Here is a 21932-nt window from a genome sequence, read left to right on the forward strand (position 1 = left end):
TGTAAAAGATCAAACTAGATTGAGTCATTAATTCGAAATCCATCAAACTCGCCTAAACTCACAACTTTGTGCATCGTCCCCACTCTCTTAAGCCATCAAAACGAAAAGGAAATGAGAAAGAGGACCCCTTATGTAATCCTTTTGAAACTTTACAATTTTTGGTAGGGCTACCATTGACCGGATGACAATTGGAACAAAAAAATTGTGGATTAGAAACATGTTCCAACTTGAAAATCTTATATCAAAATTAAGTTTGAATCCAGTGATGTGTGACAGTTGAGTTTAGATTCCCTATAGTTTCTGTGGGTTCACGGCAAAATGTTACTATGCTTAGATTTCAAGATGTAGCATTTTTCAACCGATATCCAATATTAGAGAGAAGGTTTTCAAAGCTTTGTGGAAAGCTGAGGTTCCTTCCAACATTCATGTATTCAGTTAGAAATTGTTGACAAATAAAATTCATTAGGGGTCAAAATAAAATTCATTAATGTTATAATTGATATACATTCCCAAACCATAGTCAAATTAAACACACTATATAGTACAATTAATTTACATATTAGGATGTTATTAATTCACATTATCTACAATTGCTAAATTATTAAAATATTCTTTTCCTACTAGATATATGTCCATTCGATGCTATCGAAGTAAGGCATAAGAAACACATTATCATTATATACATTATCAGCTTCAAATTCATCAAAAAATGGTGGTGGTTCCATTACTTCCATTGACTGAGAGATTGATGAAGTACTTGAACTGTTAGTTGGAACTACTTCAATAGGCTCTCTAAGTCTCTGAATTTCCTTCTCAGCTTCAGAAAGTTGTTCCCTCAATTTCAATACCTACAAAAAAAAATTAATAAATTAATTATGGTAATTAAGAGTTAAGATGATGATAAGATCTAATCTAATCAAAGATTAATGAAAAAGACATGTGGTAGACATTGATTAGAGGGTTATAAAGTTTCACGTGGCAACATATGTATGTCACGTTTCTTCTTCATTATTTGTGGACCTTAAGATAGATGCATTCAACATGAAATAATATTGTACGGACATATGAAACAATTGAAAGAAACAGTGTCGTTTGTTGTCTACTAAGGTGGTAATGTTTTTGTTTTATATGATTGATCTTGTGGCTCAGAAGAGATAAATTAATAATTTCAACGGTTACGATTTCTTCGAGCCTAGAGCTCAAATGTATGCATGTTCATGTGATGTGGTAGGGTCTAAGTTTCCACTTTATATGTTTTTTTTTTTCATTTTGCTTTGTCCTAAAGAACAGGGTTGCATGCGAGTGATTATTCTCTTTTCAATATTTACGGAACTACTTAAATTAAACAAAGTAATTAATTAAAAAGCAACAACGACATGTAGAGCTAAAGTTGCAACAATATCAAGAGCACCATAGAAGAAACATCATAGCATGCTTGTCTGAAATTAACGTTAGTGTTATGTTGAGAAAGATTCAAATAATTTTAGTCAAAATTTTTGTTGAATAAGATGAGGTAGAAACTAGAAAGAGATATATATCTATACCTCGGTTTCAAGCAAACATTTCTCAAGCATGGTAGATTCATGGAACTTTTTGAGATTTGTGTATTCTTCTTCGAGTTTCTTGTTCTTCCAACGAGCTCTACGGTTTTGAAACCAGACAGCAACTTGTCTTGGATCCAAACCAAGTTCCATTGCGAGTTTGTCTTTTCTTTCTGACTCAAGTTTGTGTTCACTTCCAAAGTGTTCTTCCAACAGAATTACTTGTTTTTCACTAAGTTTCCTTTTCTTGTTCATTTCATTTGCAGTGTTATCTCCACCTTTACTCTTCTTGTTACGTCTGCGTCTTTGCTTCTTCTCCACTGAAAAATGCAAAAGAAAGAATGAATATTCATGATGTATACAAGAAAATGTTACTTGCTCCATTAAAGAGCATGTGTTGAAAAATTTGATGCTAACCTTGTTGAGAAGCTGTATCAGTGTAAGCATGCGCAGTTGCAGGAAATAGCTGAGAAATGAGCATCATTTGGTCTTGTTGGTAATGGTTCATTGTTTTTGTATTTTTATGTTTCTGTGTCTCTCTTTCTAACTCACTTGTGGTTTTGCTATAGCATTCTCTTTCTACATATTTATATAGGAAAATGAGGTAGCTTTTGTGTTGAAGGCTCTTTATCAAAATGCCCTAAGTTGTGATTTTATTTGCGGATCAGTGCCATTTTTTTATATATATTTTAACTTTATTGTTATTAAAACATGTTGGCAAGACATGGTGTGTATTGTATGTACGGACGCATTTCAATGAATAGGCCATATGTATAAAAAATGTGATTATACGTATAACTTTTACACCATATTTTATTGAAACAGTAATATTTTATTACACAAGTTAAAGCTCTTGTATTTGGCAATGTATAAAATACACTCAAATATCAAAGATGGTGTTGGTTTGGATCCTAAACCTTTTTTTTAGTTTAAATATGAAGGGTTGAAAGGATTTGAAAATAAAATGTTTTGGTAGGTTCAAAAATCTCAAATAACTTGAGAATCGAGTTTCAGCATATATAATTTATATTTAACACTCATATTACTCAATTCAACAATATGTTTTTTTTCTAAACACAAATTTGTTATAGATTTTCACACATAAAACAAATAATATATCTTAAATGTGGTGGTGCAAACTTGAGACTGATTAGAACATTGGTAGTAGAAAGAGGAGTCAGATTCACATGCTTGAGATTCAGACCCCTTAGCCTTGTTTGGGAAAGTTGTTCCTCTACATCAAAAGGTCTCGTATTGTTTGGGAAATTGTATAATGGTCAAAACCAATTATCCAGTCCTGGTCAGTTGAGTTATATGAATATGATATCCATTTCATGCCTAAAGGAAGTATAAAATCTCAAGAACCATGCGGGCAAGGAGGTTCCCTACATATGGACACTATAGGTGAATCGTGCCTCAAATCTAAACGAAAGTGACGTCAGAATAATGCTAGATGGCCCAAATAACCCCCTTTTAGAGAAACCCATGAGTTTTAAGTTCAAAGTCAACAACAATCAAGTTTAGTATAAAACTTTCATCGCTGGTATGAACATCACCATAGAGATTGCACTTTGAATCTCAAAGCCACAAGGGACTCACAATTGATCACAAACCATATCGCTAAAGAATACCAGGCAAAGGATTCCCAATTGATCAAATATCTCATAATGGTACGAGAATCATCTAATTATTTCAAATTCTTCAAGGTAATATATGTGCTCAGGGAACAGAACTCTCGACCATATCTCCTCTCAATGCTTACTAACACCATGAAACCTTGTCAAAATCGAATAGTCATAAAAGAAACCCTTATCGCCCCCAATATTGATATAAATTATATTAATGTAATCCAAGTCTCGTAACCCACAAGTTGAAAGGTGCATATAATACGCTACTTGAAGTCATACGAGTTACCTTCAGATGAGGTTGAGATGAAAAAGTTTCGAAAGCTTGCAGCGAAATATACACCAGTGTCCAGAAAACTCTATAAAAGTGGAAGGACTTCTATCAAAGTAAGATGTCTAGAGGAGGATGACACCGCTTTGATCCTCAGAGAAGTCTACCAAGGAAAATGCAGCAGCCACTTCAGCGAGAGGGCTTTCACCCTCGAGTTGTTAACATTAGGATATTATTGGTCCAACCTAATGAAATATAGTGTTTAGTTGTTAGAAAATGTGACAAGTTCCAGAGACAGTCTAATCTACATCACACGCCAACCTAGATTCTTCACTCTGTCACATCCCCGTGTCTATCTTACTAGTAAGGAGTGGACATCCTGGGTCATTTCTCGTTGACGTCGGGGAAGCTGAGGTTCCTAATTGTCTAACTAGATTAATTCACAAAGTGAAAAGAGGCAATGATCCTCTAAAAAATAACGGGAGAAAGGGTTCGACGTTTCTAATGGAAACGAATTATATGCAGGTTTGGCCTACCCAAAATCATCATCGTGAACAATGGAATGAAATTTGCTAGTTTGGTTGTGGTGGGTTTTTTTCCATCACATAGGGATATAGACAAAGTTTGTTTCAGCTGTCCACCTATAGGCCAACAGGCAGAATGAATTTGCAAATAAGGTAAAATAATAATCAAGATAAAGAAAAATCTCAACAACACCAGTGGCATGTGGCCCAAGTAGCTCCATGAGGTTTTGTGGTTATATCATACTACCCCCCCCCCCCCCCCCTTCACTCTAACATCAAGGAAACTCCATTTTCAATGCTCTACGACATTGATGTCATGTTATTTATTGAAATTGACATGTCCACTTGGAGGTGCACACAGTTCGATGAGGAAGAAATTGAGACAGAACTTAGGTGTATAGCTGGCCTAGTCGACGAAGAAGGCAAGTTGGCCATATGAGAGAATTCATTTCTAAATAAAGGGTCATCAAAAGATACAATTCGAAGGTGGTCCCAAGGAAAATGCAAGAATGAGACCTCATACGTATACAAGTGGTTATATCTGCTCAGTTAGGGAAGTTTCTGGCTAACTAAGAAGGTTTGTACCAAATAGACAAGAAGTTATTGCACACCACATATAAGCTTGAAGAATTCGACGAAGGATACATCCCTAGAACCTAGAACTCAATTAATTTGAGATATTGTTACATTTAATTGTTCAAATGTTTCCTTCTGAATAAGGTGAAGGTATTGGCATGCCAATGTATGAACCATTTCAAATATTTAGTTTTAAAGTATCAAAGGTATGGTCGCTCTTTTTTCCTAGCAAGTGCATGATTTTTAATGAGGTGTCATGTTTTCTTAACTATCTGATTTGACGATTAATTATACGTTGGACCATCACTAAAGAATTATTGTCACATATAAGGAAGTTATATATTGAAGATTCACTAAAGGATCCTTACTGCTTATAAGAAAATTAAATGTTGGTCGTTCACTAAAGGATCCTTGTTGTATATAAGAAAATTATACGTTGAACCTTTACTGAAGGATCCTTGTCGTCTATAAAGAAATTGTATGTTGGACATTTACTAAACGGTGTGGTTGCCAGCGTACCTACAAAGGATGATAATATAATAGGTATGGCAAAAAAATCTGTTCCTCGCCCTAAATCAAACGGGAAAAAACATATTTAATTGGATGCGGTGTGCGGGGAAAACCCAATTTTTAATCACGGGGGTGGGGGTGTGGACAAGGGATGCTAATACCTGCCCCGCACCCACCCTCGCCCTGCGCCAACCTATTAATTTATTTATTTACCCTTATTTTTAATAATTTTACTACTCATTTATCATTTTTAATCTTAAGGTAACAAATTTATTGTAATTAATATTCATTATTTTAAAAATACAAATTATTAAAAATGACAAATAATATGATTATTATTGAAATAATATAGTATTTAGTTTAATTACTATACGCATTATTCTTTTTAAGTTTATATGGGTGGGGACGAGGCAAGAAGGGGAAATCCTATGTTCCCCGTTGGGGATGGGGTGAGTGACAAGTTGTCACCCTCGATTGAGTTTGGGGATGGGGCAGGGTTGGTATATGATGGTGGGGCGAGGTGTGTAATTCTTAAATCCAACATTGTCCCACTTTGTTGTCATGCCTAAATATAAAGGTAAAATTTAACCAATCCTAAACAACATTTGAGGTATTTGTCTTTGCAAATCTTTTGAGACTATTCCATAGAAGTTATCAAATTATTCATTTCCAATATATCACTAAAATCATTGTTTTGTTTAGAGTCAATCACTTCACCTTTCTCAAGCTTCGTACTTGAGGAACTATGGGTGTGTACTGAGTCGTCCCATTAGGCTTAAACATTCTCCCTATCGTGCCCAACGGGTTGGATCGTTTAATCCAAATTAGGATTCATGTTTGCTCGTTTTTGGAATGTATCCTATAATAACCGTTAGGAACGACATTTATAAGAAAAAATTGTCTCCCTGCAATTTGAGGAAGAACCTATCTTTCCTCATTCTCACATCTTTCACCAGAAAATTGAAAGAAATTATTTCTTTGCATCTAACAAACCTATGGAGACTCATAATTATATTTAAGAATGTATTTTTTATGAGGTTTTGAAAGAGTTGGATAATCTCTCTAAACTTAATCTATATTGTTATAATAATTTAATTATTAAAATGTTTAATAATCTTCAATTAATTACATTTTTGTAGAGCTTAATATAATTATTTGTATGAAAAATTATAAACTTTTCAATAAAAATTTAACTTTCAAAGTATATGGTATTATTTTCTTCATACATAAATAAATTAATATAAGAAAAAAAATGGAACTATCTACAATGTATGTGTATGTGACGGGTGATAGTATATATACACTCACATCACATACTCATCTTATGTCTTTTCTTAATACTACATGCAAAATAGAGTAACATTTCAAGATAAGTATAATGATATAATGCTTGTGTTTGTGTATAAGCGGAAAGTCATCCACTTTCCCAACTAAGTTTATTTAGAAAGGAAAAAAATAGAGGGGTCATTAATTCATAATGGTGTCTGAGAATAGAAAGATAAATTGGCCCCAACCAAGATAAATCCTCACCTTTTTAATATTAAAAAAAACAAAATCCATTTTTAAAAAATGTAAAGTAAACTATTATAAAGAATTTAAAATTTTTTCAGAATTAAATTAATATATATATATATATATATATATATATATATATATATATATATATATATATATATATATATATATATATATATATATATATATATATATATATATATATATATATATATATATATATATATATATATATATATATATATATAAATTAAAATTCTTAAGTGTAATTAATAAAAGATTAAGATGGATTTAAAAATAAATAAAATGGAAATGGTTGTGATCCCAAAGCTAAGCATCTCGACGTTAATAAACAATGAAGAGTCGTTAGCATATGGATTTGTAAAATGTATATACTTTAATTTTGTTATCCAATTGGGTGGTATTACTACTCTCTCACTTCTATGTGTTGCTCCTAAGCAACATTACAACTTAGTTTTTCAAGCTAAAGGCATGCGTAGCTCGAGATGAGTGAATATTTGAAATTTCTATATCCATGCTTGACAAATTACAAGTGAGAAAATAATTTACTTTCCATAGGTCCCCCATTATGATTATTAAACTTGTCGTCATTGTTGACCTATAGTTACAACAATTTGTAAATATACTATTGAAAAATACTAGTATTGATTAGTGTATGTTCACACTCTCCCATGTTTTTATGGGTTTGTATTTGGTAGCAATGAATCTTCATACGAAAAGAGAGTAGAGGGGAAAGAGAAAAAATTAGTTAAAGTTGTATATACAAAAGTTATAAAAAGATATAGTAAAATATATTAACATATTTACATAGAAGAGCATGTGACAATATTAGGTTCTTATACAATATTAGGTCCTTATATTAACATATAAATATATTAACATATTAACATAAAAAGTTCAAGTTGTATATACAAGAGCATGTGATAATATTAGGTTCTTATACTACTTTATGATATTGTTGACTTACATGGATATTGTTGACTTACATGGATGAACATCAATATTAAACTAAGATTAATATATCAGAGAGATACTACATATTCATTCAGAATTTTAATGTGATCGGTATGTGAGTCTTTCATTTATCGATACTCAAGCCTTCATATTTGAGACTTCATCTCACATTTGACTTATTATTCTAAATATTTTCCATCAAATAAAAACTCTTTTGTCCATGTACACTTGTATCGCTATTGACGGCTCTTTCTGGACATTCCAATACACCTCTTTCTGGGCATTTCAATTTCATCGGAACACCTCTTCCTGTGCATTTCGATACAAGTAAGTCGGTCTTTTTATTCGAACCAAAGATTCATGATACCATTTGTTGGGTCATGAAGAGAAGCATCAATATTAGATTAAGAGCAACACACAAGTGATAGAGATACCGCATGTGTGTTTAGAGAGGGTTTTCTATTTTTTCGTTCAAAAATAATTTGTTGAGAGGGTTTTCAATTTTTCTATTCAAAAGTAGTTTGTTGAGAGGGTTTGTAAATTTTCCGTCCAAATATTGTAATTGAGAGAGGATTTGCAATTTTTTCGTCCAAAAATTGTAATTGATAAAGGGTTTGCAATTTTTCCGTCCAAAAATTGTAATTGAGAAAGGGTTTTCAATTTTTCCATCCAAAAATTGCAATTGAGATAGGGTTTACAAATTTTCTGTTCAAAATTGTAGTTTGAGGGTTTCCAATTTTCTCCTTAAAATTTGCAATTTAATGAGAGAATTTTTAATTTTGTTTTGTAAAGATTTGAAATTGAATAATGAATTTGTGAGTTTTTTTTGTTTAAAAAAATGTTAAGAATAATAACATTGGTTATAAATGTGGAGACTTGAGTATTTATAAGTGGGAGAACTCATACACCTATCACATTAAGTTTTTGGGTGAGTATGTGGTGTGTCTCTCACAAAGGTGTGCTTCTCTTAAAGAAAAAACTCCAAAGTAAAAATACTCCCTCATGTTGACTCCCCGAATTTGTAGCTCCAATAGTGATTGACTCACTTGTATCGGAAGTATCCCCCACATGGTCGTGGGTAGAGTGTCCTATTGAAAAAGTGTCAACGACGGTGCAAGTGTTATGGGATACTCACACTTGAGAAAGAGTGTTGAGAATAACAAGTGTGAGTAGTGTGGGGAAGTCTCACATTGGTTAGAATGTGGAGACTTGAACATTATTAAGAATAATAATTCAAGTGTGACTTGGAATCCCACATTTGGTTATAAATGTGGGGACTTGAGTATTTATAAGTGGGAGAACCCACACACCTATCACCTTAAGGTTTTGGGTGAATATGTGGTGTCTCTCTCACTTGTGTGTTGCTCTTAGCCCAATGTTGATGCTCCTCTTCATGATCCAACAAATGATATCATGAGCCTTTGGTTCGAATAAAAGGCACCGACTTACTTGTATCAAAATGTCTAGAAAGATGTGTCCCATTGAAATCGAAATGCCTAAGAAGAGGTGTATCAAAATGCTCAAGAAGAGGTGTCAACGACGGTATAAGTGTATCTGGACAAAAAGAGTTTCTACTTGAGGGGTAGGATTATGGACTCACACTTGAGGGGGAGTGTTAAGAATAATAAGTCAAGTGTGAGTTGAGATCCCACATAGGTTATAAATGTGGAGACTTGAACATTTATAAGTGGAAGAAGTCACACACCTATTACCTTGAGGTTTTGAGTGAATATGTGGTGTCTCTCTCACATGTGTGTTTTTCTTAGCTAAAATATTGATTCTCCTCCTCATGACCCAACAAATATGAGATAATCCCAGATAAAGATACAAAGTCTTGTAGGAGATTTTTAGTAAGATATGACACCGTTAGAGTAAACACATGACTCTAAGAAAATAAAATGACAAAAACAAAAGATTCTAAAATTGAGATTCCCAGAGAATATGAAGTGCAATTGTTCTATGTGTTGCAGTGAGATAAAGAACGAGTTGACTAACAATTTCTTCTACGGCTAATGATGACTACATGGTGGTATACTTTCAAGAAAGAATTTTTTTTATCTTTTCACAGTCCCAAGAGTTTTGATTAGTGATGGGGAAATCCTTTCTGCAATAATCATTACGTGTAATGTCAAGCATATAGTGGAAAGTCCTTATTATCCTCAAACAAGTAGACAAGTGGAGATTTCAAACAGAAAACACACGATGATCATAGAGAAGTCAATGGGTGTCTCAAAGAAGGATTAGTCCAATAATTTTAATGATGCATTGTGGGTTTATAGAACAACATTAAAACCTCATTTTAGGTTACTTACTTAGCAGTTACTGTGTAGGAAATCATGTCACATTCGAGCGTGGTTAGAACATAAAGCATATGAGGTTAGGGAGTTTAGGCATATGGAGCACCAAGACTGTAATGTAGTAATCCAAACTATAAGTGGTCTTATGACACATGCACGTGGTAGGAGAGTCAATGGTGCCCTAATATAATTCATTATTGAACCAGTGTGACTACGAGATCAATTAAGAGGAAATGAGTCAAGACTTGTTCTTTTGATCCAAAGTCATGAAGAGAGCATGACATGACTTGCTGCCCCTATTTTAATGTTTTTAAGTGATCATGTTGTATCAAAATAAATAAATTGTAACCTGATCTTGCATTAATCTACCGCTTTTGTTTCAAAAAAATGTGTTATGGCCCAACTTGTCTAATTTTTTCCCAAAACACTTTACTTTTGTGTTTTAAACAATTTTAAAGCATCTAGAGCTTTAAATTTTTGTGAATTTCTATAGAACTAATATGTAATAATGGGATGAAGAAAAGAAAGGGATAAACAATGAATGATAAAGAAAGAGAACCATGGGGTTGTATAAAAATGTGTCACCTATCAACCCCCAAGGAATTATAATAGAATTGTGGGCTGAATTTGTAGCATTTTGTGAGTTATTATTGTAAAATAGCAAGCTACCATTGTAACTATAAATAGGAAATTATCATGAATAGAAGAACAATTTGAATATTGTTAAACAAACACATTGTGTGTTTTCAAAGATTTACTCCTTTAGTTTTGAATTGGACCATGTTTTGATCTTATCAAGAAACCATGTTTTATATGGTGATCTTCACTAAGGTTATCATCATTTATAATTCATAGAAAGAATGTGGTGCCCCATTTATATTCTTTTCTAATAATTTATTTCTAAATTTTCAATTGTTTCAATTTCGTCTCAACTCAACTATTGCTTAAAATATGTGTCCTTACTCCATCTTATCACATTGAAGTCACAAGCTTCATAAATTTACCAAAGTATGTCAAGAATTTTCTCATGCATATTCTGAATATTTCATAATCTTGAGATAGAGTATTCAAATTTAATCTTCTAAATTTTTTTGTTCCTCCCTAAGTGACCAATAAGGTATCCCATATCTCCTTGGTGGTATTGTTATGTGATACACGAAAAAATTCATCAATCCCTAGTGCGGATTCAAGAATGTTCTTTGCCTTTTTATCATAAAACGCTTTATTCATGTCTTCATTGTTCCAAGAACCTTTCATGTTTGGTTGTTCTACAATGTTTATGACAACTTTAGGAATGAATTGACCATTTTCAACAGCATCCAATATTCTTCTCCTTGTGCTTCTAGATACATTTGCATGTGTATTTTGCAGAAGTCATAATATTCACCAACGAAACATGAAGGTTTGTTTTGCTACCATCATCTACAAAAATAGCTTGTGCGAAAACCATAATCTTCCTAGTTTCAGGAGTAAGTTACCTAAACTTGCTCTGGTTCCAATTCATAGTGTAACCTAAGAAGGGGGTAAATTAGGTTACTTAAACTTTTCTTGACTTATAGACTATTTCTGATTTTAGAAACTTTTAGTGGGAAATGGAAGATTGATAAATCAAGAAATAAAGTGTTTATGATTTTACTGGTTTATTTTGCAGATAGCTTGACTAGTTTATTTTTCTAGATTATTCAAGTGAAGTGATAAAATAAAATAGAAAAATAAAATGCACAAAGAATAAAGAACACAACAATATATCATGGTTCCCCTTTCCAATTAAGGATAGTCCAGTCCCCTCACACCCTGTGAGAGATTTCCACTATTGTTAGATCTTTATACAACTTTACTCTAAGACTCTCCTATAATCTTCTAACAACAACAAAGAAGCACATCATTTCCTTGATTTCCAAAAACCAACGAATATGGTGGACTTTGAATCTCCTTGATTCAAATGACCTTTCTCAAACAAACTGAAAGAATAACAACTTCCTATTTGCAAATACCAGTAGAAAGTATAACCATTTTTCTTATTGACAAAATCACGACAAATTTGATGAAATAAATTACAACTGACAGATAAAATTGATTACAGATAATCTGTATGGGTTCTAATATTATGAAAATATATTCTTCACTTTCATGTAACAATTTAATCAATGAATATACCTTAAGTGCTCAATATTTTAAATAAACTTTTATCTGATATATGACATTTATTCAATAATTTTTTTATGTAAAAATATATGAATAAAGTAATTTTTCGGAAAGAGATAATTTGAAATCTAATTTTTTTTCTTTAAATACATCACAAGATGCCTTTTAAAATGAGTAGTGATGCTTGAAATTTTTTCATGATTCACTACAATGATTTGTGAAAAGGTTTCATGAACTTGTGCAATGAAGAGGTATTGCAATATTTCAAAAAAAATAAAATGTTTTAGTGCATAATTGATTGTGGTAAATGCATCAATTCATTGTACTAAGTGCAACAATAAAAAAAATGCAACTACTGTATAAGGTCTCTAGTATAAGGTCTCTGGTACGGCGGTAGATGTCTTAAGTGTCAGAGATGTGGTGTATTTGTAAGGTTAACAAACCAACGCGCAAATCAGCAAAGTCAAAGAGAAGAAACTGATAAATATATAATGAATCGTATCTCAATACGATGTAGAGTCACATTTATATAAGAATGACAGTTAAACCGTTTACGATGAATGTAACGTCTCACATGGAGACTATTGAATTGATCCAACGATTGAAATCTGAAGCTCTCTAGTAACAATACAATCTTTGCTAATAATTTGATATATATATATATATATATATATATATATATATATATATATATAAAATGTATTTGAGTTATTAACTTCTTTGTATACCGTATCTATATCAATCCAATGAATTGGACCAATAGCATTATACCACATATACATATACACTAGCCTCAATCTTTTGTAGGAAAAGAAAAAGAAAAACTTGGTACTATTTATTTGGAACCGGGTGTAGTGTATTGTACTGCTTGTTAGCACACACAGACAGCAAAACAAAACAACATGGACCGTACGTTAATCTCTGACTGCACTCGTGTCCTCCATCACCTCTTTCCATTTCCCATCTCTTTTTTTACCCTTATAAAACTAAAACGATACGTGGCAATAATGTAGTCAACCTCAACCTATGGAGGAATATTCAGATTCAATCCTGAAATAAAGTGTGACCACTTTGTTTGTCCCTCCAAAAGGCTGGTTGGTTGGTTCCTAGCTAATGTCTGTCTTCGACTTGATTGATTCATGGTGGGATCAATTCATTGGCCATGAAAAATACTAGTATAAACTATAAAGTACTCCTATGATAGAGTATTTATTTTCTCACTCAAAACTCTCTTCTTTCTTTCTTCTCGTACACAATTATCAGAATAGCTTATCTTACATAACAGTGTACTAAGGAGACAAGGGTTGTTGTTGTTTGCAGAATCACTTTTTTTTCTCTCTTTAGAATTCTGGTATCTGTTCTATCCACGCCATTCATTGGAGATCTTTTAGTCTAGGGTAGTACTAGAATGCACAGTTATCCATCATGATATCGTGATATTTTATAATTTTTAAGAGATTGAATTATCCGATTTAATATCTATACAACTTTGTTAATGCGAGTTATGTGATTAATTAGTTCATTTTATTTTATTCGAGTCAGTTATATAATTTAGCGACTCTTGATTCCATGACCTTATCGAAAAATGATGATGTTTTTAAAACATTGCTTACTAGAATAGAGCAAAATTTTCTTTTCTAGAAGTAAACTTCTTAGCAAGTAACTTATAACATTGTACTATAGTATAGAAATGCCGTTTTTTTATTATAAAAAGAATGGCTGCTTTATAGTACCAAAAAGAAAACCTACTTTCTCGTGAAATATAAATAATATGATAAATAAAAAAGAAAAGCCAGTAGTGTTGACACACATATACTTACTTAATAAGTTATCTTCCAGAAAAATAATTTAATTAGTTTGTTATTGGAAAACACACCTTGTCAAGTTGATCAACTTTTTCATAAACAAAACATTTAAAAAATGTGTTTGATATTCGAGATATTTCATACCAACTAAAACTAAAGGATGAATCATACCGTCCATTTATAAAACTCTGCATGAAATAATTCAACATAAAAATTATTAACATCTAACGAAGTTTCAATATAAAATTTTAAGAGGAACAAACTCTTTAAACTTAAGTCTTCACTACCAATATCGATATGCCAGTATTTTATCGCATATGTTGTGTTTAATATATGAGCGTGCTTTATAGTGGGGGAGTTGTGAGGTGAAGTTGAATGAAAGACAAAGATGTACTAATTAGTCAAAGGGTTTTGGAAGTGAGGAAGGGGTTAAAAAAAGTTGAAGAAAACCTAGAGAGAGTGTTTTAGGGTGAAAAAGACATGTAATCCATGATAAAGAGAAGCACATGGGTGCAACTAAGGAACCTTGTTGCGTGTCACAACCCCTTAATGTGTTTAAGGGACCACATACTCTATCCATATGACACGTGTTGGTTTGTTATTCATTCTAACATTTTTGTGAGCAGTGTCACTTTGAAAGAGTCCCTGTCCATTTGTCCATTCTTTCTTCAACTATATCAACTGTAGCCGCCATACTTGACAATGAGAAGTTAAAAAGTCATTTAATACAAGTAATGCGGTAAAAAAAAAAGTAAACATGCACTAAGACAATAGACACACTAAATTTACATTGATCATTATGAGTCCTTTTGTCACTGACATTTCTCACCTATGAATGTGAAGTTACTATAGCTTGAAGAAAACATACAAGAGAAAGAAAAAAAAATACTTAATATGGTTAAAGTGTTTTTCCTCTAGACACTTCAAAACTAGCAACAAAACAAAACAAAACCCTATCAACAAATACACAATGAGGAATGGATTCAAAGAACCTACAACATACGAAGAAAAAGTTGGAAAGTGAAAGATGAATACATAAAATGCATTAACCATGCGGGACACATATCGTTTTCAAACAAAAAGTGAAAACGGATATTTTTTGGAAATTTTCCTTTTTTGGTGGTGAATTTTGAGATTATGTTTTAGGTAAGATTAAAAGTATAGGATAAAATATGCTTCTTATAGTTATTTTAAGTGTATGGTAATTACTATAGGATAAGGATTAGGATCATAGAGCAATGTCAGCAGTAGAAAAAGAGGAAAGAGATCAATAGAAAGAGATTCGTTTTTAAGTTAATTTTTTTGGGATTAATTAATTTGACATATTTTAATTTTGTTTAGTATATTTTAATGAAGAATGGGTTATGGAATATGGTAGATAACATGCGCGTGACACATGCAAGATTCCTTTGGTTATGCTTTTGAGTTGTTATAATAATCTTAACTTTAGTTAAACTAATCAATCAACTCAAAACTAATTAAACAAGTGGGTGTCATGTTTATTCCGACAAATCCAGCAATTGTTTCCCATCTTCCAACTTTGATTTAATTTGATGAAGTATCTTAATCAAGATTTTTAGTCACACACACCCTGGCTAATCAAAGTGCAGTGTTAATTATTTTGTTGATTATGATATATTTGACATATATACTAGTAGTATAAAGCATTTTTTGATGTGCCTTCTTGTGTCAACGTGTGATCAATGAACCAATAAAATTTAATAATAATAATAATAATAATATTAATCATAATTATAACTAAGTAGTATGATTTAATTTAATTCAAGTTAGTATTTTTGGTTTCACAATAGTGAGAAACAGAAAATTTTCAAACACTAAAAATTAATTTTAATATATTTAAATAATGTTAATTGAAATTGATTAAATCTTTATAATTAGGGCCGTTTTGTTTTAACTTTTTTAAAAATATATTTTTTTATATTTTTAATAAAATTTGTCAAATTATTTTTACAAAAAAAATTCGTCCATTTTTTAGAAGTTAAAAGATACTTTGACTTCTAACAAGATAATGATACATTATTAAATATTAAAATAGTCAAAATCACATAATTTTTAAAAATATATATATTTTTTAAAAATAATTTTTATCAAAAATTATTAAAAATAACTTCAAATTTAGTTTAATTTTTTTATAAATTTCAATAATATGATGAAATACCTAAAATAATATTTTATGCAAAAATATTTAAATTTTATTTATTTATATATATATTATTAATATTTTTTAGTTAAAATATGTAACAATATTAAATCATTTTTTAACCGAAATAAACAGACCTTTAATTTTAATTAAAAGTTAGAATTTGTAATTTTTGTCTTAAATATAACCTTTAAATTAAAATTAATTATTCAAGCTATTTTTTATGTAAATGCATCGATCTAAAATAAAATATTCTATATTTAATTTAATTTTAAATATCATCAACTTTCCAATATAACACACAATAAATAATTTTTAAAAAAAATTAAGCATAGTGGGCCCTCTAATTTTATGATTCTAGCACATTGAAGTGAGACACTAGATGAAACTCCAACACATACACATGACCCATGTGTAACATTTTTTATGAGCAAACACTTACTCTCTACAACCTTATACATCGCAAATCTTATATAGAAATATCGACCTAAAAAAATGAAACAACTTAACCCTAGTTCTATGCATCATTCAAACACCAAACTTGTTTGTAATTAAACAATTATAATGAGTACAATTTAATTTTAGTGTAACACATGTGAGCAATATTATTATAATCATGAAGTGCTCAATTTTGTTTTGTGTTGTATGTGTCACACACAATACACTTCCATGTTTCCCTCCTTCCATACTAATCACTTCCACACTAGCTAGGTATAGCCATGAATAAGATATTAAGTAGGGTTAATTTAATTTGAGTAGCTATATTATATTTTATTATAAGATGCATGGTGGTGAAATGAACGAGTAAGCTTCTACTGTTTCTTTCCTTCTTTATGCTTAACCTATAGGCCTAGTTTTCAACAACCCCTAATTTGCGCCACAATTTGGGCCATTATTATACATAGTATATCTAGATATAGGTTATTTTTGTTCACTGCCAATGAGTCTATAGCGCATGGACCTAGGTAGTGTCATTGGTTTCATGGCCAAATAAAATGTTTATGTCAGCAATTAAGTGCCATTGTGTTAGCTAGAGAGTGACTAGCAATCAACTAATCCCCCACTAGTTAGTAAACAAATATGATTAGTAAGGGATAAGAATGTAGATGTAAATTTTATTCTTTATTTACCAAATCTTTACCTCTAAAAATAATTATATATTAATTAAAGTCATCAACCAAACAATTATATAATTCTTCGAGTATTTCTTAGCCGAGGCAAGGTTAGACAAATGAAATTACACTTAAATAAGGGAAAGACGGTTTTTTTTTTATTTAATGGTGTTTACGAGTTTCGTGAGGCATAAGAAAGAGTCAAAGTTCAGTAAAATTTGACGATTGAACATTTGAGATCATATTTAATAATTTTATATGTCGTGCAAATGAGAGGAAAATAGAAGCACAATTTGAAAAATAAAACACGTGTGGAGAATGTCAAGAATTGTTCCGTAAAATGAAAGACATTGAGTTAAATGTTGGGTGTCGCATATCCCAAACAAAGGGAATTCACACATTACATGCAAAAATAATTGAATAAGATGTCATTTTTCTAGGTCACGATTATATAGTCATTAGGAAAGTTTTATTTATAAATACCATAATTTATAAATTATTCCAGACATCAAACCATCAATCAAGTTATTTTACGTATTTTTATTTATTTTACTTTACTTTATTTTTATGCATTTCTTATCTTAAGAGTTCAGACAATTGAGGAACCCATATTTGAAGGTCATAATTCATCCTTTAGTGTATTTGTTTGAAGATAAAGGAATCAATATTGAGAGTTCTTAGATGATATCTCAACCAACCTTCAAGTTCGACAACAAATTTCGCGTGCTTGACGACGGGACATTGCGGTCATAATCACTAAAAAGCCATGTTCAATAGGTCAAGACTATGGCTGTGGAGTATGCCTTGCTGTGTGAAAATAATCTTAGTAATATAGATCAATCATAAACATCATCAACGAAGAGGCCAAGCCAACATTGGCCTTAAGAACCTCATAAATAATGGGAATGATATTTCCACCACTTCTAGAGGTACCTATTGATCCACTTGAGGAACTAGTGATAATGAAAACATATTTTATTGAAACAATTAGACATGGGGATACATGAAATTATCTATTAATTATCCAAGATTTTCGAAGTATAAATTCAAGCAACAAAGTATTTAATCATTATTAAATAAGAATTCAAGCAAAGACAATTATAACATGTGACGTTCCACTTCATTTTATATCTTATTTATGGATGTCTGAATATTTCTTATTTATAAGTTTTACTCTCATTTATCTTCTTGTAGTTGAAACTAATTTTATTTTCTTATAGTTGAAACTAATTTTATTTGTTTCAATTGTGTTTGGTGCATTATTTATTTGAAGTATGTGTTTGTTATGTGCACATGACACATCTCATTCATTTGAGCATTCCATTTACTTTTTCGTCTTAGTCTTCATTTGCATAATGTCATGCATTTGTTCATTTATTTGCATCTAGGCAATTTAATTCATTTGATCATTTTACATTCATTTGCAACATGTCATTCTAATTGGCATCAAAGTTTTCTTTTGTCGAAATTTTATCACGTGCATTAAAATTATATTCATCACATTAACCTTATGATTGTGCATTAAAACTAGTTTACAAGTTTTTATTCTTTATTTTTCAAACTTTCAAACCTTCTTTTCCCCCCCTCCTAATTCGAATCATAGAGAAGTCTGATTCAAATCACAACAGGATTGACAATTTGACTCGAACCATAACTGACTAATCCGAGTCAAAAGGATGAAATTATTCTGCATTCTCCACTGAACACTTGATTCAAATCACAACATTCCTTGATTTGAATCGAAAGAGGTTTTTGCATAAATTAAGCATTTTGATTCGAATCAAACTGATATTTGACTCAAATCAAATCAAATAGTCTATTTCTAATTTGAATCAACAGTCTCCCTGATTCGAATCAAACTCATTTCAACTTCAAAGTTTAAACAGAGCGTCTTTTCACATTCATCATTACACACTTTGTCATATTGTATTCCTTCCTCGCTAGCATAGTTTAGTTATCACTATAGTTATAACAACCAAACCAAACACACTTTGCACATCCCTGTTACTATTACAACTATCATGTTACAACCACTAATACAATCACCTTATCCTTGTACGAAATTAACACATTTTCATGGATACAATAGTTTACTCACCACATTATGGTTTTTGTTAGCACAACTACTGCATAACAATTTTTAACACCAACGAAATGGTGTCATTGGCAGGGATTGTTGGTCACTTCAACATGGCAATAAAAAACAATTTTAGCTTATTTAAATTATGTTTTTATTTTTTTATTTATTTTATGTTTTATATTTTATTTTAATTTTATTCTCCTTTATATTACTAATGGTGTTTGTTTGTTTAGTTTATGCATAGTATAGGATCAAAAGATTTATCGTTTGATCAAGAAAATAAAAGATCATAAGGGAAGTCCAACAAGCTACTCACATAGCTAAGCAACGAGAGGAGAAGATGACCAAACCAAATGTTTGTACTTTAGGAGATTTTAGGTAACAATCAGGTGAATAAGTAGTGGCTTACGGATTCCAACCGACAAACTAATGCTATTTTGATATAAAAGGTTATGTTATTTTAGGATTAAGAAACATCGCATTCGATTAAAGTGCTCTTATATATCCTTATTAGCACTTTGAAATATTTAAAGACATGAGTTAATTTTGAAATCTAATTAGAGTAAGTGAAAGATAAAAGAGACTTTCGATATTTGCGTTTACACTAACATGAAGAACTAAAGATTGGATAGAAGCACTGCAAGCAAAATAAACTACATGGTTGGAGCTAGAATATTTTTTTCTAGAAATACTTTATTATATGAATAACTTTATGGACTTGATGGATGTCATTCTGGAGAATTTTAAGCGTCTGACGGTTGTGAATTATGAAGTGAAAGAGCAACTCAAGCTTCATGGTGATAAGACAACTAAGTTAGAGGATATGCTTGTACAAGTCTTATCAAGAACTCCAACCCCTCCTAAACCCTAGTTTTAAAAAATTTATGGTTATTTCATTTTTGTTCTGTGTATTCTCATACTTTGTGAATGAAATGATTTTTTTTTGTGCATGATGTTTGTTTTTACTTTGTCTTTTACTTCTTTTTGAATGATGACAAAGGAGAAGAAAAAGAATGACTGATTTTGATATATCTAATTCCATTCTGAAACCCAAACATGCTTCTAACTTGGTTATTTTTTTTAGAACTTTGTAAAAGTTCATCTTTCTAACCAAGTGTTTCAGGAACAAGGCTTGTTCAGGTTCTGATCTATATTCTAGTGAACCAAGTTGAACTTTCGCTCTGAAATTAGGATATGAAACCAGTTCTGGCTCAGACATAAGTTATACTATCAGCAATTTGAAAAGCTTATGTAACCGTGCATATGAAAGCTCTGACAAATCATGATATGTGACGTGGATGATAACCAGACTTATGAAAATCTCAAACAGGGACTATGTATGAGTTAATTCTATACCCAAGTTGATGCATTATGGGAAGCTACTTCGTCCATGTTTACAAGGCTTATGTATTATGGGAAGATAGCAATCAGATGTTAACCAGATGTCTTACTTTCTGAAAGAGAGTAACTACCAGGCTTTTGCCTTATGGGAAGTTATTTCTTTCATGCTGATTAAAATGTTTATATGTGTTAAGATTTCTTTTAAGTTTTAAATTCAGGGGGAGCTTGCAAACCTAACTCTGAAACTCTAAGATGGAAAATTAACTTTTAACAATATAAAATTCAAGGGGAGCTTACAAACCTCACTCTGATGCTTTTATGGGATTAAACCAAGTAAATATTGTTCATCAAAATACATGGTTTTGTCATCATCAAAAAGGGGAAGATTGTTAGAACAAGATTTAGTTTGGAATCTGGCCTTTAGTTTTGATGATAACAATGCATTGTTTCTTAGAGAATAATTTTGTACATTAATTATTTTGCTGTCTATTGTGTAGCTTTAGCTAATATGTTCTAACTCTGAAGCAATGACGTGTGACGTCATCTGAAGCAATGACGTGCTAAATCTTATGACTGTGACTCTAATTATTAGAGCCTCTGAAGGTTTTTCTACCTTCAAGATTATGCACTCAAGTTCTGAAGACTCTAGAGAACAAGATCTGGAGATTCTGATGACCAGGTTCTGAGGAACTGTGTCAAGACTCTAAAGACCAAGGTTCTGAAGATTCTGTCAACTTGTCTCTTGATCCTTCTAAGCATGTTTCAATATCATTTTATCAGAATCCTCTGAAGATTAGAAGATAAGATCAAAAGTTTTGCGTTAGAAAAATAGTACATAATACAAAATCACCTTTCCTCCACTACCTTGATTTTGTGGGCTAAGAAATTTATTATTTTACCATTTTTTCACTTGTATGCAAACCGTTATGAAAGTGACAGTTGCATTTCAGTATTCCAATTCTAGCCTCCAACAGATATATTTCTATTCCTATATAAAGGAGACTTGAATATTTGAAGAGGTTGCCAATTAACGCTTACGCTATTGAACATACACAAGCTTTTAGTAAAATTTATTTTCTGTGTATATTCTTTATAAGCACACAAGAGTTTTTGCTTGTTACTGTTTGAGATATATTCTTTGTATTAACTTGTGTTAATATGTTTTTTAATAACATTCCTTGTAAACTCAACTTGTAAATCTCAAATATGCTTGAGTGGTTTCCTTGAGTGACTAGATTTTAGTCAGATAGACTCAAGAAGACAAGGACGATTTATATTTATGGTGTATGTAATCAGGTTTTGATTATAGTGGATTAAGTCATTCTTGAGAAGGAGAAATCACCTTGGTATGGTGGATTAGAGGTAGCTTCGTTAACGGTGAACTAGTATAAAAATAACTTTGTTATTTTTCTTGTTTGTGTTTTTGCTTTATTGAGTTGGTTTTGGAAAAGCTT

The 21932-nt window shown here is 31.2% G+C and overlaps 1 protein-coding gene across 1 annotated transcript; it reads right to left on the reverse strand.

Moving 5' to 3' along the window:
- Positions 1 to 458: 458 nt before the first annotated feature.
- LOC127120276 (homeobox-leucine zipper protein ATHB-21) lies at positions 459 to 2162 on the reverse strand. Its single transcript, XM_051050686.1, has 3 exons — positions 1959 to 2162; positions 1545 to 1861; positions 459 to 848 (listed from the first exon to the last, which is right to left on the reverse strand). Exons 1-3 carry the CDS (start codon positions 2047 to 2049, stop codon positions 621 to 623), a joined length of 636 nt encoding a protein of 211 aa, XP_050906643.1. The 5' UTR covers positions 2050 to 2162; the 3' UTR covers positions 459 to 620.
- Positions 2163 to 21932: the final 19770 nt, after the last annotated feature.

The sequence above is a fragment of the Lathyrus oleraceus genome, chromosome 2 (assembly GCF_024323335.1).
Source record: "Lathyrus oleraceus cultivar Zhongwan6 chromosome 2, CAAS_Psat_ZW6_1.0, whole genome shotgun sequence".
In the NCBI taxonomy this organism is placed as follows: Eukaryota; Viridiplantae; Streptophyta; class Magnoliopsida; order Fabales; family Fabaceae; genus Lathyrus; species Lathyrus oleraceus.